Source organism: Labrus mixtus, chromosome 6 (genome assembly GCF_963584025.1).
Source record: "Labrus mixtus chromosome 6, fLabMix1.1, whole genome shotgun sequence".
Lineage (NCBI taxonomy): Eukaryota > Metazoa > Chordata > Actinopteri > Labriformes > Labridae > Labrus > Labrus mixtus.
In genome coordinates this window covers 9,950,990-9,968,511 of record NC_083617.1, presented here as the reverse complement: position 1 = coordinate 9,968,511, position 17,522 = coordinate 9,950,990, and the positions used below count along the sequence as shown (strand labels likewise).

The following is a 17,522-nucleotide window of genomic DNA, read 5'->3' as shown; positions in this document are numbered from 1 at the left end:
GCTGAACATGCAAACTCTATGATCTCTCAGTGCTCACTGGGACGTAGTTGTATGCAAAAAAAAGAGGTGTGAATACTCTCCTTTGGGGGAAGGCGGGATGGCTTGTGAAGGAAAAATGAAACCCCTGAAGACATGTGTTTGAAGTATCTGTGGCAGATGAGACATTCAGCAGCTTGTCACGAAGGAAATGACCTAGTTAGTGTCACCTTCATCTCCCTGTCTGATGGGAATTCCTTCATCATTGTTGTTCTCTTTATTCCAGCTTTGGAGAGGTACATAATCACGCCTTTCATGAACCAATTGACATGGAGGACGATGCCAAAATCTTTACACTCCATTAAACCATCACGCTTTCACTCCTCAAACCAGCATCCGAGGAGACGCAGCTTACTGTGGTGATAGGATCTACTTAGTTTTCTTTTCACAGAAGACCTGGAGCAAATTAGCATCTCCATCCTTGTGTGGGAGTACTTATCAAAGCCAAAAATCCTACCTCCGACGGCCACAAGTATGATTAATGAGCTGCTATTATTTATTTAGCATTGAGCTCTCTGATGCCTTGTCTTCTGTCCTCGCCGTCTGAAGGATTCAGAGGTGTCTGCTGGTGCTTTGCCTTTCAAGTTACAACTCTGACCAGAAGCTATGTTGCAAAGACTGATATAATCAGGCTGTTAAGAGTCGTGTAGTCCCTCTGCAAAGGACAAGAAGAACAGCTTTATCCTGCATCCTTGACTGACTTTTTCAAGATCTCAGTCTGCTCAGTGGTTATGAATACAGCTTCAACTGTCGAGAATACAAATTTGGAATTGGTCACACGGATTAGCTCAATTTGTTTCATGCACTGGTAGGCGTCTGAGTTGTAATTCAACAAATATTATGGGAAAAGTTTGTGTGTATCTGCAGATTTGACTCAAATAGACGTAGCATCAGGGGGTAGGATGCCTTGCTTTGCTCCTAGTGTGAGGTTCCCATGGTTACCAAAGTTTTCTGCTAATTACAAATCCAAATCACAGTGTCCCTTTACGCCGACGCTGTCTTCTTTCTCTACCCTCCCCCTGTGGATATTTTGATCCTCTTCCTGTCTCCTCGCAGCAAGTCGCCAGGCTGATTGAGTTCTTCACCTTCACTTCCGCTCTCCCGCAGCCCTTTAACCCTTTTGCTCATTTGACTTACTTCCTGTTGTGACAGCATTTCTTCCTAGCTGTGACAATTGGCTGGTAATTCACTCTCTGGGTAGGACATTAAGCTGACACACACGTCATACGGGTAAAGGGTGTCATTTTGTACAACAGTCTATCGGTGTTAGGACAAAAAGCAGCAGCTTGTGGTTGCCTCATTCTGATATGTGACGCCCCTGATGTTGCTCTCCCTTTACTTATCGGCTCTCCGATCCTGTCACTGTCCGACTTTTCAGCTCCAGCTACTTAAATGAATACATTTATTTTGCACTGAGACAGTTCAAGAGCACTCACTACTAAAGGTCACATATTATCCAAAATGCACTTTACAATGGATTTCTAACACTAATATGTGCACCTATAGCACCTATGTATACAAACCCCCCAAATTATGAAAAATCCCTTGATGACATCACAAAGGGCAGTAACCCCTCCCCCAGATGGGTGACACTCCCACAGCTAGGTGTTTGTTCTGCCCTCTGAGTCTGCCTTTCCGGCGTAAACAATTGTGCATGGTGCAGGAAAGCCCAAGCAACATCCCCTTCAGAGAGGGGCGTGGTCAGAAACAGCTCACTAACATTTAAAGTTACAGACACAGAAACAGCCTGTTCTGAGCAGAGCTGAAATAAAGGGGTTTATTGGCATGATAAAATACAGGATCAGAGTGGATTTTGAGCGAGAAAATGTAAAGACATGTTTTGGTGGACCTCTCAGATGTATCTAATCTTGCTGAAAAGGAGGATAATATGTGACCTTTAATTTAACACTTTATATTGAAAAAATCTATACAGACGAGGCTGAAAGGTTTTTCAGATCAATAATCCATGTAAATTGATAATGTATGAAAATTGTGTATGAAAAAAGGACTTCTATTTTCACCAGACATTGTGAATTAACACACAAAACATAATGTTCCAAAATAAATTTCAATGAAGAAGCATATGGAGTAGGCTTTGCTAGTGTTTTATGTCCTTTCTTGAAGTGCATTTAAATAGTCTGTATACCCCAAAGGTTTGTTAATGCTTTATATCTGATATGGATTCAAACTATTTGTCTATATTTCCAGTCACTTGTGGGAAGTTTATTTACAAAGGGTTAAATATCTCCACCTGCCCAACACCTGAAGCCTGCCAACAGACCAAAAAAATAAAAATACAGCAGTGGAGTGAGTGTTTATGTGTGTGCAGGTGAGAAGGGGCCAATCAACATCACCTCTGTGACAGCTCATCAGCTAATGTTCATTACCCATCATACGCAGTATCTTAAAAAGGAAAAGCACATTTCTGGCTGGAACAGAGGCAGCTGCAAAAACTGAGCCAACTGAGGTGAAGTCTAATTTAATTAAGACGGTTTATATGATTATCAGCTCTCGGTGGGAGATGGAGCAGCCAGCATTCACTTCCACTTATAGAGTCCTCCGTTTCTCCGGGCTAACTGACACAGACAGCTCTGGGACGCAAACACATGCAACCCACGATGACAAGTGGGTGGTGGATTTTTTTAAAGGAAAACTTCACCTATTGCAATTAAATGTAATTTTACTATTTATGCTAATTAGGAAGATATGAAAAAAAAACAGAACCACTGATGATGTCAGAATGATGTCATCCAGGGTTTCACAGCTTAAGCTTGGACACTACTTCTTAAAAACAGAACGCCCGCCTTACAAACTGGAGATATGGAGTTTCAAAGAGGTTGGCATTAACACAGAATATAATTAAGTGATGCAATCATTTGCATGACAGAAAATACAGGGTTCAGATTTCATGAGCCAGGAAGATAAATCCTGCATGTATCAGCGTCTGCTGCGATGTTATCGACCATTTTAAACCCTTTTCACACATACGGAAATCTCCTGAAAAACTCTGGAGATTTGGCCGCATTTTTCGTGCGGACTTTACCCGGAGTTTCTCCAGCCAGACCCCTAGTATTTTATCCGCAGAATATCCGAGTGAGCTGATGTCTGAACTCGGCCGCATATACTCCGGAGATTTCAACTCGAGTCAATGGGACCCGAGTGACGTTTATATACAGTGACTGCTGAAAGTGTCTGCACGCGACCACTACGGTCTCCGTGCATGTAATTAAACGTCTGCATTATGTTTTCTGTTCGTCAGTATGTTGTTCTCCACTCTTTTGTGGATGTTGTCATTCCATTGGACTAAAACATAGCATTGATATAAAGGCAAATATTCTCATTATAGCGTTGTGTAGCGGACTCTGTTGTTTCGGCCGCTACTTCCGCGTTGTTTATTTACGTCACGTCTTACGTCGGGAAATCCCCTGTGCCCCCTCCCCTCTGACAGGGAAAGTCCCCCGCTGTGAGGAGCATATGTGAACGGCTAGTTCGGGAGAATCTCCGGAGAAGTCCTCCTGTAAATATCTAGATATTATCCGGAGTGCATATGTGAAATTAATAACAACACAACATTGAACAACCCTTTCCTGTCAATTATTTCGCAGCTATAACCAATCCACGTTACCCCTTTGTCTGTCATATCTCAGCATATTACCTACAGTATATATTGTTGGATACAATGCTACAATCGTATCTGCCATTTTTTAGAGTTCTTTTTTTTCAGACTTCAGTGCTTTTAAGTATTGTTTTTATGATGTGCTCTTAATGTTTGTCTTTACATTATTGTTATTCATGTGTGTCTGTGCTGCCACTGACAAGAGCTGCAATCCTGTTTTTAGTTGTTTTTATACCATGACAATAAAGATCTATTCTATTCTGAATCAAGAAGTAGCTGTTCAATTACTGTAAAACTTGACTGCTGCAGCAGCTCAAAAAAGCCAAAAGTAAAATACAAACCAACGAAACCCACTTTGTGATTGGAAACGAATTGTAAGCAGCAGGTCTCCTTTGTACTTCTGTAAGTATAAAACTTGGTGAGCAAAATATTTTGCCAGCTCTCGCAAGTTGTAACCAACACTTTTCCATTTATTTGTGAAACATTAACATTATTGCAGGGTAGCAAACCCCCATTGAGGGAAATTGCATAAAGCCCGAGATTTTGTGAGTGAGAATCATCACTGAAGTTTGAATAAAAGGCAAAAAGACCGACAGATTTCAATATCAATCATTAAGAACACATCTGTACTGTGAAAGTATTCTACAATAATTCATTTAGCAGACGCTTTTATCCAAAGCCACGTACATCATAGAGTAAGTAAGGAAGGATCTAGAAAGGAGGAAACAACATCAGTAAGTACAAAAAAACAGCTTCCGGTCCGAATGGACTTATATCACCTAACTACTGCACAACTTAGTGTTTGTATTAGAGAGACAGGACAGTGGATAAAGTCGGAAATCGGAGAGAGGGAGTGGGGAATGACCTGCGGGAAAGAAGCCTCAGGTCGGATTCGAACCCCGGCCGCCCGCTTCCAGGACTACAGCCTCTGTACATGGGACGCGCAAACTAAACACTCAGTCTACAGCGCCCCTTAACAGGTTACTTAAGTCTAAAATTTCATGTACAAATATACAGTAGGTACTGCATGTATTAAGACTGTTTTTTTGGACTTGAATTGATTTGGCACTAAGACGCGATGCTCCTGACTATTCATGCTATCACAGATATTATGGAAATGTGACAAAATCACAAGGTATTAAGCTACGCGAGTATTAGATTTTCCAGGCTAATGGAGCACTTTGGTTCAGTGTGCCACATTTACAAGCTAATACGCTTCCATGAGAAGATCTTATTTGAGCTTAATGTGTTCCAAATGTGCTCAAAAATCATCAACCCAGAGGAATCAGGCTGGAAGCTTCAGAAAAAAAAAAAGGTTGGCGTCTCACCCCTCCAGGGTTGCCGTCGGAGGCTGTGACAATCAGACGGTACTGATCTGTGGTCTCTCTGTCCAGCGGCTCTCCCAGGAGGAGCAGGCCAATCCTGCGGAGAGAGGTCAGAAAAGACTTGTGTTACAGTAACCGACAAACAACTAGAGGCTTTAAACAACCTCCTCACACACACACAAAAGGAACACAACACAGAGCATTTATTTAGAGACTCGTTCAACAGCTTTTAATGCAGCTGATGCAATAGAGTGTGATGGAGAGGGCTGCACTTTAGAGTTTATTTACTTCCAGATAAGACAGATTTATAAAACATGGCTGATGATAGAGGAGACGAGCTTAGCGGGTAGAGCAGGTGGGATTTTAAACACTCCCACTCTGTCTTTTTCTCTCTCTGTAGCCCGCCTCTTGCTCCCCAAAGCACACCGACTACAGACAGAAAGATTCATGCTTTCTTTCCAAGGACTGCAGCAGACACAGCGGCCCTCCTGCGTGCTCACCAGGCATAATTTGGCATTTTGGCATTCCAAACACAAAGATGCATTCCCAAGCAGTACACACGGAATTATCTTGCACACGCACACGCACACACACGTACACAAGTCATGTGCGTGCAAATGCAGACACAAACACAGTTACACACACAAAAACAATTTCAAAGTCACACTCAGGAGAGGCTCTGCCAGAACCACAAATAGAAGGAAAGACAAATGCATCTGAACGCACTGCTAGATTAATGCCCGTCGCAATTCCCCGCTGTCCTCCTGCTCCTTCACATTTCTAATTTAAAGCTCCTTTGGCCGAACAGTCGAGGCAGAACCTGAGCGCTGCTTCTTTTCCTGCCTCTCCAACCCATAACTACAGAAAACCACAGAGCCTCATCTTAAAATCTGACAGGCAAATTACCATAACCTTAATTAGAGCCGTCTGTTTCTGCAAGCACTTTTGGAGAACACACAGCTTTTAAAATCCAACATCTGATGATCGGTGGTTCAAGAGGGCAAAAAGCAGCTTTCTAAAGACACCATCAAGATGCATCACAGCATCCTGCTCATGTTTATTTAAACACAAGGATGAGACTGGCCTTCTCGGTTCAGCTTAAGGTGCAGGAAGCTTTGATGTGCATGTGACAATACGGATATAATGTGGAAGTAGTTATAGTTGCAGTGATAATGATGATCTTGATGGTGATGATGACACAGATTAGAGTGATTAATGGCACCAAGTCAGCCTGGGGAGTTTTTTTTTATTCCTTACGACAGCTGGAGTGCAGAAAACACACTCGAGTTGTCTTGGAGAGAGGTTCACTGATCATGTGCGATCGCGCCACGCCTCCTCTCGCGAGTCACAGCACATGAAAAGATGTTGTCAGACAGACAGACAGGATGCTGTTTACAGCCCGGTCTAGAGTGACAACGGCTGCAGGTTAGAGGCTATCCATCCCACAGTCACAGTGAGTCGGCTGATCTTTCATTCTGCTCACATCATCTCGTCTCTTTTTACTTAATTGGACTTGATATACAGAGAGTTAGATCTAGGTTGCATTAAATGAACCCTTGAGTCATGACTTTGATCTGAATCTCGAGTAATGAAGATTTCAGACTTAGAATTATTACTGTGATGAAACAATCTGACTGAAGAAAGGAAAACTTCAGTTATTCTACAAGTTGAAATCAAAGCCAAACTTAAGACAGTAATTTACATTTGAATTGTATCATCTAGAATAATATCCTTTATTCTCATACTATTCGTTTGGATCCAACACTGCAGGGCTTGGTTTCATGTATGATAGACCGAACTTTGAAGTCAGACAATCAGCTGCCAAACTGGAAAACAGGGAAACAAGGAGGCTCTGAAATAACAACTCAAGTGTCAAAGTCGGCTTGGCCTGTGGGTAAGGATTCATTTAAACTCAGAGATGCTACATGGAAAAGAAAGAAAGAAAGAAAGAATGAAAGAAATAAAGAGAGATCAGCAGATCAAACTACAAAAACTATGGATTTCGCCTTGTTGTCTTAAACTGATACCGAAATAAATATCAGAATAACTAAATCTGATGACATAACTCAGACTCAGATACCCCCCCCCCCCCCCAATTTGCACCATTTCCTTCTTACTTATCAGCCAAAGTTGACTCCAATTCCCACATACATTTTTACTGTTAAAATTAATTACTCAGCTCTCTCTGGTCAACAAACCTTTAAATGGAGAAACTTAAATCACTGGGATATACTGTATGTTCAAAGAGCAGCTATCAGCCCAAATCTTAGACTTACTGAAATATTTAATGGCCTACCACGAGGTATTATAAAGAGCCTGAACTTGATTAAATGTTCAATATCATTTTGGATAAAACATGACTTTATTCCTAGTCTACACAGACCATAATATTCAAAGTTACCGTTACATGTGACAGCCCTTGAGTTTACACTGTTCCTACAGGGTCTGGCAAAAATAGAAAAATCCTTGGGTCTTTTTAATGATGTGTTTAATTGTTATCCTGCCTCTGTATCCTCTGTTAGCCGTTATATGATTACTGAGTGCTCTCTGTATAGCACCTGCTTGTTGACTGAGCCTCTGATTCAAAGCTGCATCCTGCTCACGACCATAAAGTTGAGTGAATCTGTAGCATTCCCTGTCTCCCTCAGGGGAACCTGCCCCATTTATGAGGAGTTATAGACTGGAGAGCTCATTATTCATAATAGCTGGATGGATCCAGCTCCATATGTAGCCTGAGTCTGAACATGCAGCCATGCAAAAATCTCCTCACTGAATCATGCTGCAGCTCTGAGGGCTTGAAAAACGAGCGTGTGAAGTGGGGCTTTGTATATTGCGCACTCATCAGCCATACCAGCTAATCATTCTTTGATTCATTTGCTTTATCAGCAGCTGCTTGAAGTTATTATATTGCCAGGTTGCTGAGAGCTTGTGATGGGATTGTAATATTTCTGCCACACAGGGGATGAACTGAAGGAGAATGTGCGGCTCTGTTTCAGCAAGATTTTCCGATTATATCTGAGACCACAACAATAGCAGTCTCCCGTGTCACCATGGTTTTGCTTACTATTACTTACTGTGAAACCTTAAAGTAAACCTCTCAACAATAAAATAAACCATTTTTAACACAGATTAGGAGTTAACAAAAGGCAATGATACAGTGCTGCAACACAGCTTGTCCTCGCGTAGCCTGGAGACTGAGGATGCAGACAAAAGAAGCTCTAATCAATTAGCCTGGAACGTGTCTGGCAGAGTCCTCGATTTTCAGTCTCCCCACGTCTCCTCCTTCAGTATTTACTTGCTTATTTAAGGGATGGTTGAAAGCACTGACCATATTAATATTTGATGCCTTTGCCTGGCTCCTTGCAGTGGTTGAGTGAGGTGGGTTTTTAAGAGTGTTGTTGTTGATTACGAGAAAGAAAGGTCAGATATTTGAGGATTTTTCCTCTTCAGAAGTATTAGGTGTTATAAACAACATATTCTCTCAGAAAAGGAGGTAGAAAATGAAAGTAAAGGAAAGCAGAACCAAACCCCAGCACATCAAATAAGTTGTATTCTCAATGGTGAGTTTTTCAGAGCCTTGTCTATTATCTTCTTGACCTTATAAACTTAGTTTAAAGGACCATGGATATTAATGTTTTCGCTCATCTTACATTAGGTTACATCACATTTTGACAATATTGTGATGGTATATTAAAGGTCCCATATTATGCTTTTTCTGGTTTTATATGCCCTTTAGTGTGTTTTCCATGTGTCCTGTGAATGTTTAGGCACATCCGTGTGCAAAAATTCAAAGTCCGCGGAAACGTGGCTTCTCCTACCTCCTCCTGTTAGCTGTAGCATTAGCCGCATGTAACGCTCTGTTCTAGCCCCCCTCGATAAAAATTTGTCAGTCCGACGTCATTGTCAGTGTGAGATCACTGATCTAAGCCCATTGGCTCGTTGTGGCAAGCCCTGCAGCTCATGTTGAAATTTCCGAGACACGTGCTGAGCAACTGACCAATAACGACAGAGCGGATCGGCAGACCAATCAGAGCAGACTTGGCCCACGTGGGGTCTAGCAGTGGGGGCTCAGCAGAGCGTAGCTGACGGACTCAGAGCGGAGAGGGAGCAAGGAGGAGCAGTACATGAAAACAGACACTTTTTTCTGACTTTAGCTATTGTGAACGTACAAAAGTAGGTACATAGATTAAATATACGAACCCCCAAAATGGAATAATATGGGCTCTTTAAAGGATTTTGTCATTTTTTTCTCCTCATATCACAGAGTTTTACAATAAAGCTTAGCCCAATATTAACGACTTTAGATCATGATATCAATTCATTCATTCTCTCTCTTCAACTCATCAGCTGATTGTGCATTTTACATTTTTAGTCAACCCAATCACACACTTTCCTTCCTTTTCAGTTGTCATCTTAGTAATGCAGATGTGACCCCCCTCGAATACTCTTTCACCTCAAGTCCTCAATACATTGGGCATCCAATTGAGCCCCGTTTTCACCAAGCGGTCCGGTTCAGTTCAGTTTGGTGCGGTACACTTTTATTGGCGTTTCCACTGTCAAAAGTTGGGAATGGTACCAATGATCCTACTTTTTTGGTCACTTCTGTTGGGGTGCCAAGTGTGCCGATCCGACCCTAAAGGCTGGAGCTAGACACACTGTAGTTTGTTGATTGGTTGAAAGAATCTTAACTTCCTGGTAAGGACAAAAAAAAAATGCACCATGTTTAAATTTCCTGCACATTTGGAAATAATCATTTCAAGGCTGTTTTTGTCTTTTGTCTCAGAGATTCAGACCTTCCTAGGACTCTTTGATTTTTGTTTTCCGTGTAATATTCTTATTTGTTGAATTTATTGGCTGATTACACTATGTCGCGCTTAGTGATGTGTAAGGGTTGGGTTGGCTGTGGAAACGCAAGCAAGATCAGGGCTTACCTTACCCGTACCAAACTGTGGAAACCAACCGCTTGGTGGAAACGGGGCTCACACAAGGGAGCTACCACCATGCTCATCACAAGTCCTGCTCTATGTCCCATCAATCCAAAGCCTTCAGCATACCTCTGTATATCCCACCACCACTAGAATCAAGACTCCATCTGGGGCGCTACTATTTAACATCAGGCAACCGGACTGGGTTGAAGATCAGCTAACTTCTTGGCTGTCCTTCTGTACTCTCGACCCAGTTGAAGGATTATCCTTGCGTAGCAAGAGGTCTGTGTAGGTTCTCAGTCATTCCGGTCATGGTAAATTGGAAGCTTGATCCAAAGGCAACTGCACTTGGTTGAAGATCAATGACAATGACCTTCAACCAAGTCCACTTGCCTTTGGATCATGCTTACAATTTACAATGACCTGAATGACTGAGAACCTAGAGAGACAGCATTAAATGTCCTTTTAAAATTATGACATGACAGTGGATTATGTCCAGTTGATTGCCAAAGCCTCCAAGTTTTACTGCTTTGTTTTAGTCTTATGATCAGACATTTGCTAAATTTGTCTTCATGCATTCTACACTTAAATATTTGCTGTTTGAAATAGTTTCTTGAAAATATGTATTTATGATCTTTTATGCTGGTTCTAATGATTTAAAGATGATGAAGAAGAAGACATACTGAGACAAAGAGGATCCCATGACCATGGACTAATAGAGAGATGTCAGTGTGAGGGGGTTGCACATAAGAGTCATGGGGTTGTTAGTTTGGTGCCTTGCAGTGCTCAGAAGTAAACTGGCACCTCTACTGGCCCAATTTCCAGACTTGGTTTGCACCTGGAATTTAACTGGCAAACCACCAATCAAATCCCCTACAGACTGAGCCCCTGCTGCTCCATTCACTTTCATTGTGTTAATGTGCTGGTGTTATTTCTATCCAACCTCTATATGTTGCTTCTTTTTGCCGTCTTTTTTGTACTGAAGACTGTGATTCCTCTTACTGTGCACTTATTCCTTTTCTTTCTCATTATAGGTTTCTTTCTTCAACAAACTTTGGGTCATGTGTGAAATTTTGTAATTTCCCTTTGAAAGTAATCTTCACCTCACCAATTCAATTGGCTCGACTCTGGTAGAACAAGTCGAGTCAGGTCGGTTATCGAGATCACAAATAACCTAGGAAGACAGCCAGAGCAAAAACACATACTTTTCTACAGGTTTAATTGGGATTCATGATGGTGCCAACAGCCAGCAGCACTCATATATTGGCTTATAAATCAGTCAAAGCCAATAATTGGCAAGTCAGAATGTACTCCCTACCATCACGATTGCACATTCTTTTTCTTCTCACTCCATCTTCCCCACAAACATCACTACACTCTGGCAGCCATAGTATAAGAGGGGATCTAATGATGATACTCAGACCCTGCCGGCTTGTTTGAAGGACCAATGCTCATCACTTGTCCATGTGATGCCTTTGCAATTGAAAGAAAATCATGAAACAAAAGGGTATTGAAAACCTATAGCAGTCTTAATAGTGAGATAAAGGGGCCTTTGGGGACCATTATAGTTTGCCTGGGGCTTGTTAAGACAACATTTATCCTTCTGTCACCTTTTAAACCCAAGTCAGCATCATTTATTTAGCACCTTTCATGAAAACATGCAGCACTAAGTGATTTTTAGGAAAAAGATAAAAATTGCGCAGCCAAAAAAGTTATGACAGAAATTTGATAAATTCAACAATTAAATTGTAAAATGTTAAATGTCACATGAGTTCATAAAAAACCCCTAGTTATAAGAAAAGCATTCTATATTTTCCTCTAAAGATCATTTGGAAACTGGAAAATACTTTCAATCAATAATCATAAGCCTTTCCACGAATATGTATATCTCTGCTATCATCCATCTTTCTCAAGCTGACCTTGGTTTGTAATATCTAATGCACCCCGTAAAAAAAAAAATATTGACTTACGTTTGAGAGAGGTTGAAGACCCCCTGGGAATCGCCGCTCACAATGCGGTACGTGATCGGGTCATTTTCTCTGTCTGTGGCCTGGGGGAAGAAAAAGAGAAGCAGGACCTTGAAGATCACGTTGTTCCATAAAAGCTGAAGGCTGTGAGATATGACAGCCGTGCATCAAGGATGCTTGACTGGAGTGAAAGTTAGAATATGTATGCTAGCAGAGTAAAAGCTGAGAGAAAATTGAAGTAACTTTGTTACTTGAAAAAAATAAAGAAATGCTTTAAAAAATAATCAAAAAGTTTAAAGCTCCTGTTAGGATCTTTTAATATTAGTTGATTTTGGAGTCCCCCTGTGGACAAAGCGGCACATTGTATCTTTTTGCCGTTCTTGTCCAGTTCTTAGTGTTTTCTGACCAAATATTCCAGCCAGAAGTATCACTTTGTGAGTATTTGCTGTTGAAAATGTAAAAAAAAAACAAAAAAAAACGCTGTTTTCCCCCCGATTCACATCCACCCCTGAAGATGTGGATAAAGGCATTAAATATAATAATTCATTAGTCTTGTTGCTGATGTTCCTGCTTGCTTTTTTAGGTGATACAGAGGCATCATTATGAATCTTAGTCTGTTCTATAATGAGTAAAAAATGTCTCTCAGTAGCTTTCAAGTCAGAGCATCCCTCTGCATCGCCTCATTGAATTAGACATTACTTATTTGCGTAGTGACTTGTTTGTGTGTGTTTCTTTCTTGGATCACCTGTAGATTGAGCAGAATTGCTCCTATCCTCATGGCCTCGCTGATTTCCAGATTGTAGGTGAGAAGTGGGAAGCGTGGGGGGCTCTGGTTGTTGGGAGGCAAAACCTCGATGTATACTGTAGTGATGGAGCTCCTGGCAGAAAAGGGGGGGGGGGGGGGGGAGTTAAAAAAAGAAGAAAACATCAGCCCACTGACTGCATCAGTTGCTCCTTGACAGCCCGTTGAGCCGTTGTGAAGAACCTTGCCCACAGCACAGTGGAAAATATTAATAATTTGCAATCCCACACTAAAGCGCTCCTGTGTGAGGTTTTTGATTGCAGAAAGGAAAGAAAGGTACTATGAATGTTACTTTAAATCATTCTTTAGCGTCAAACATTGCAAGCCTAAAATTCATGATTTCTTCATAAGAAAAAAAAAAGTTGATTAAAATCCACCTGCCTGTTCTCAGTTGGTCACATCATGAAAATGAGTGGCTATTTCATAATTCTTATATCTTTCTTTTATGTGGGATGTATTTTGTTAAACGGTACTGTGCAGTTCAAGAGCCACTTGGTGTAGCACATGGAATCATTATGTCCCCCTTTAGCATGCTTTAGCTTGATTATTTTCAGGGCCATTGGCATGCCTTTAATAGGCTTTGATTTACTTGGTAGTGAGGGTTAGACAATATGGACTTTTTCTATCTTTTCCATACTTTGCTTTCACACAGGATTCATTCTTGACCTTTAAATTTGAAAACAGCAAGGTGATCTTGTACCAGAATCTCTACAATGCCAAATGGAACAAGAGCATATATTTTTTGACTCACAAAAGCATGTCAGAAATAATATTTCTCACCATTTTTCCTAATAGTCCAGAGAAGATATGCCATTCGGAAACTAACTTGTGAATAACTATGAGCACATAACAGATTAAATAGGACTTGTAAAACAGTGCATGGCTGCATAAGTTGGGCAATAACCTTGAATCAAATCTGTTCTTCATGAAAAAGTTATGATCGCACAGTCAGTTTTAAATATTAAACCTTTTGTTCTATGTGATGCAAAAAATATTTTAACTGTCAGATCGATTGCGAAGAGAGCTCACATCGGTGCAAAGCTAAAGTACAATACCTTCTCTGGGTCTCCGGTGCGTTGTCAGAGGCCTTGACAGTCAATGCATAAGATCGTCCCACCATTAAAGTGACACCAGGTGCCACGGTAATGCGTCCGGTGCGGTTGCTAATGATGAAGTCTCCCTGAGCACCGGCCAGTATCTCATAAGTCACCAGACCGTTCAGGCCCTCGTCAGCATCTGCTGCTGTCAACTGGGAGAAGAGGAAGGAGAGAAAGATATGGATACGCATTATACAAAATAACATGTTGCTTTTTTTGGTCTGTGCTTTTGCAGAAGGAGTTCTGCCCAGCTGCCAGCAATGCTCACTCAACCAATCAAGCAGGAAATATTTCTCAGAGGGGGGTTTAGTGAAGCTTCCAACCAGCAGAAGAATCCATTTAGGTGCCTTATAATTATCTAATGAACACATGAACTTTGTTTAATGTATAAAGATATTACCTAATCCAACTTTTCCTACCCGCTGTGATCTCATTACCCCTAGTGATTGTTGTTTGCTGACCTAAATCATCAGACGCTGCTACCTTTCATATAAATAGATGGTGAAAAGACAGCTGCCGAGCGTTTCTCTTGGGTAGCAAGATGGAGGGAAAAAAAAGCTTTACATATAAATTTATCATTTCAAACATGCTTTGTTGTCACATAAATTAAGCATCCACCATTTCCTTCAAGCCAATTATTCAAGGAATCCCGCTGCCTGTAATTATGCGCCCTCATGCTGTAGTTGGCTTCATATCTTTGGGGCCTTGAAACTTTAATCCATGCTGCTCCGGACCTCCTTCTTCATCCTCCTGATGCACTAGCATCAAATGAGCAGCAGCATTCTCAGGGGGACTGCGGCTCTAATAAACGGCTTATAAAAAGCGGTTAAGCGGTCATAGCAGACACACTGTGACCCCTGGCCTCATTTCAGGCAGGGCCAAACTTCTGCTTTTCTAAGGCAGATTAAACTTGACCTTCTCAGCGTCTGACATTTTTTGGAGTGGCTGTGCTAAGAGGACAGATCACGGGAAAGACGAAAAGATCATGCTCTGACTGCCAAATAGGAGCCAATGAAATGAAGGAGCATGAAACATTAATAGATTTAGAAGAATGTGGTTATTGACATACATTTTGAAGACTGCATTGTTTGTACATGTGCCTCTATAAAGAGATGCCCTTTACACATGTCCTGTTCATGTGCAAAGAAGCTTGCTTTGGTTGGTTTTGTTTTCAGAAAAAATAAAGGTCATGAAATTGTGACCTTTAAAGCCAGTGTACTGATGAAATATTGAAAAAACAATGATCCTAATCCACTTTGATAAAAATTTAAAAATATAATAACTAGATTTTTTGTGTTTCTGTGTGTGTGTGTGTGTGTGTGTGTGTGTGTGTGTGTGTGTGTGTGTGTGTGTGTGTGTGTGTGTGTGTGTCATCACGTTTGTAGATTATGTTATAATCTAACATATAAAGCAGAAAAACATCTCAGGGCCGCCACAAAACAGGCAATAGGCGATCGTTTTTTTTTTATCCTGTTGAATCTGATTTTATTGATGATGTCATTACATTATTTTACATACTTTGTAAAACGTAGTGAAATCATGCAGGTCGCCAAGGTCAGACTTTGAGAGGTTGCGTTTTTGCATAATCATGATGAATTTATCTAAAATAATAAAAACATTTTAGCAAAAGCTACGTAAAAAAAACCCTCACATTTACTTTTAGTTTTACAGATTTCAGTGATATGTAACCTCTGAAGATGCTTCAAGAAATTACATCACAGTAAGCAAAAAATACCAACGTTTGCACTGAGTGTCAGGTGAAACTATTTAAATGCCTTGCTCACTTCTCATATAAAAAGCACTTAAGAAAACTAAAGATGTGCATGAACCCTTTTGAGTGTAGAAAAATATTTTGTTCCGATTTTATATTCATAATTGTTTGAATTTATAAGTTTTGTGTGTTCATTTGTACAGAGCCAAGGGACACAATGCATTTTAAGATGCTTAAAATTATGCAATCACAAAGATCCTAATTGGCAATGTTTGCACGGTCAGAGAGAGGATAAATCCTTCTTATTCAGGGGAAAGACTAACACATGACTATCACTGACCCTTAGCACTATAGATTTACTTCATGATTGTTGATCTACTTGGGTTTCCCAGGATAGAAAGAACATTCTCTCCGACTCGTCTGTCCCGCCAGCAGATGAGACAGAGGGAACAGTTCCAGGAGCTTGCCTGTCAACACAATGCATTGGATTGTGGAGCTTATTTGCTTTGAGCATGAAAGACTGTGTGTGTGTGTGTGTGTGGGAGAGGTCTGTGTGATGTGGACAAAGACAGAGGCGTCAAACAGAGTGCCAGAGAAAGGGATAAAGAAGAAAAAGAGGAAAAGGCGAGAGAACGATTGTTGGATTGATTACCTGTAGCACCGTCTCGCCTGGCTGCATGTCTGTGAAGACTTCGACGCTGTAGGATACCTCGGCAAACGTGGGCGTGTTGTCATTGGCATCAATGACCAGGATGTTTACAGTAACCGGGCTGCTCTGCTGGACGCCGTCTGATGCAACCATCTGTGATGACAAGAAAGAGACATATGGATGCAAGCTTAGCAGTCTGCGAACAAGAAAACAACGTTTATTATGAGAAAATTACAGAAACATCTAGGTTTTTTTTCCTATTCAAGTCTTGACTTCCCTCCTCACTTTGATCATGGATCATGGACTTTTAACTAAGAGACCACAGACTGTCAGGATAGCGAACCTGTGATCATCCACCATAATTCTGAATATAGGTGTTCCGCAGGGCTGTGTGCTTAGCACGGCTCTCTTCACCCAAGACGGTGGCTCCTCCAATACCATAATTAAGTACGCCGATGACACCACTATGTGTGGGATTCATCAAAAACAAAAATAAGTCCTACAACAGACAGGAGGTCCAACACCTGTCAGAGTGGCGCTTGGACACCAACCTGGTTCTAAACACCACCAAGACTAAGGAGGTCATTGTTGACTTCCGGAGGCTCAGGAGGGGCTGATTGTCAACACGCAAGGCAGGCAACTGCTTGGGGCCTCAGGCCAGTAGGGGGCCTCAATGGCTGACAAACTTTACATCACAGCAGTGGCTCAAAAATGTGAACATTTTCCAATGACAGTAGGAACGTCCCTAAGGGGGCCCCACCTGACAGCACTCCCTCTTGGTGCCCTGCTAAGCATTGCATGCATTGTTGTTTTGAAAACCAAAGACCAAAGAAAGAGTAACAAAAAGGAAGAGGAGTAAGCGTTGGAACGCTGGTTGGAGGGCCCCCCAATTAATTTTTGCCAAGGGCCCCAATAGACTGTAGAATCGCCACTGAAGAGGTGGAAAGTATGAGCTCCATCAAATTCCTGGGAATCCACATAACTGAGGACCTGACAGGGATGCTGAACACCTCCAGCCTGGTAAAGAGTCGAGAGCGCAGCAGGTACTCTTCTTCCTGTGGAAAGTAAAGCAGGCCGGACTGCCCCCACAACTGCTCACAAACTACTACAGGAGCACAATAGAGAGCATCCTCTGTCAGTTCTTCACAGCGTGGTACGGAAGCTGCAACGTGGAAAACAAGAAGGACCTGTCCCTGGTGGTAAAAACAGCTCAGAGGACTGTGGGAGCCGGACTCTCAGCCTTGGACACTATCTATGCTGATCAACTGCAGCAGAAGGCAAGGTCCATCAGCACGGACAAAACGCACCCAGGAAACTCTCTGTTTATTCCCCTACCATCAGGAAGGAGATACTGCACTTTAAAAACCCAGACTACATGGCTGAGGAACTACTTG

At 41.6% G+C, this 17,522-nt stretch overlaps 2 protein-coding genes across 2 annotated transcripts in view; one reads left to right on the top strand and one right to left on the bottom strand.

Annotated features, from left to right (window-relative positions):
* Positions 1-17,522, top strand: part of gtpbp2a (GTP binding protein 2a) — a 432,981-nt gene that overhangs the window by 143,106 nt on the left and 272,353 nt on the right. The gene's annotated exons all lie outside the window — the stretch shown is intronic.
* The window catches only part of LOC132975398 (protocadherin-15-like), a 204,971-nt gene that overhangs the window by 80,852 nt on the left and 106,597 nt on the right, over positions 1-17,522 (bottom strand). Inside the window, exons 14-18 of the mRNA XM_061039911.1 lie at positions 16,132-16,281; positions 13,727-13,920; positions 12,615-12,747; positions 11,873-11,952; positions 4,981-5,074 (exon numbers count right to left, since the gene is read on the bottom strand). Coding sequence (XP_060895894.1) covers positions 4,981-5,074; positions 11,873-11,952; positions 12,615-12,747; positions 13,727-13,920; positions 16,132-16,281 — 651 coding nt within the window. The remainder of the gene's footprint in view (positions 1-4,980; positions 5,075-11,872; positions 11,953-12,614; positions 12,748-13,726; positions 13,921-16,131; positions 16,282-17,522) is intronic.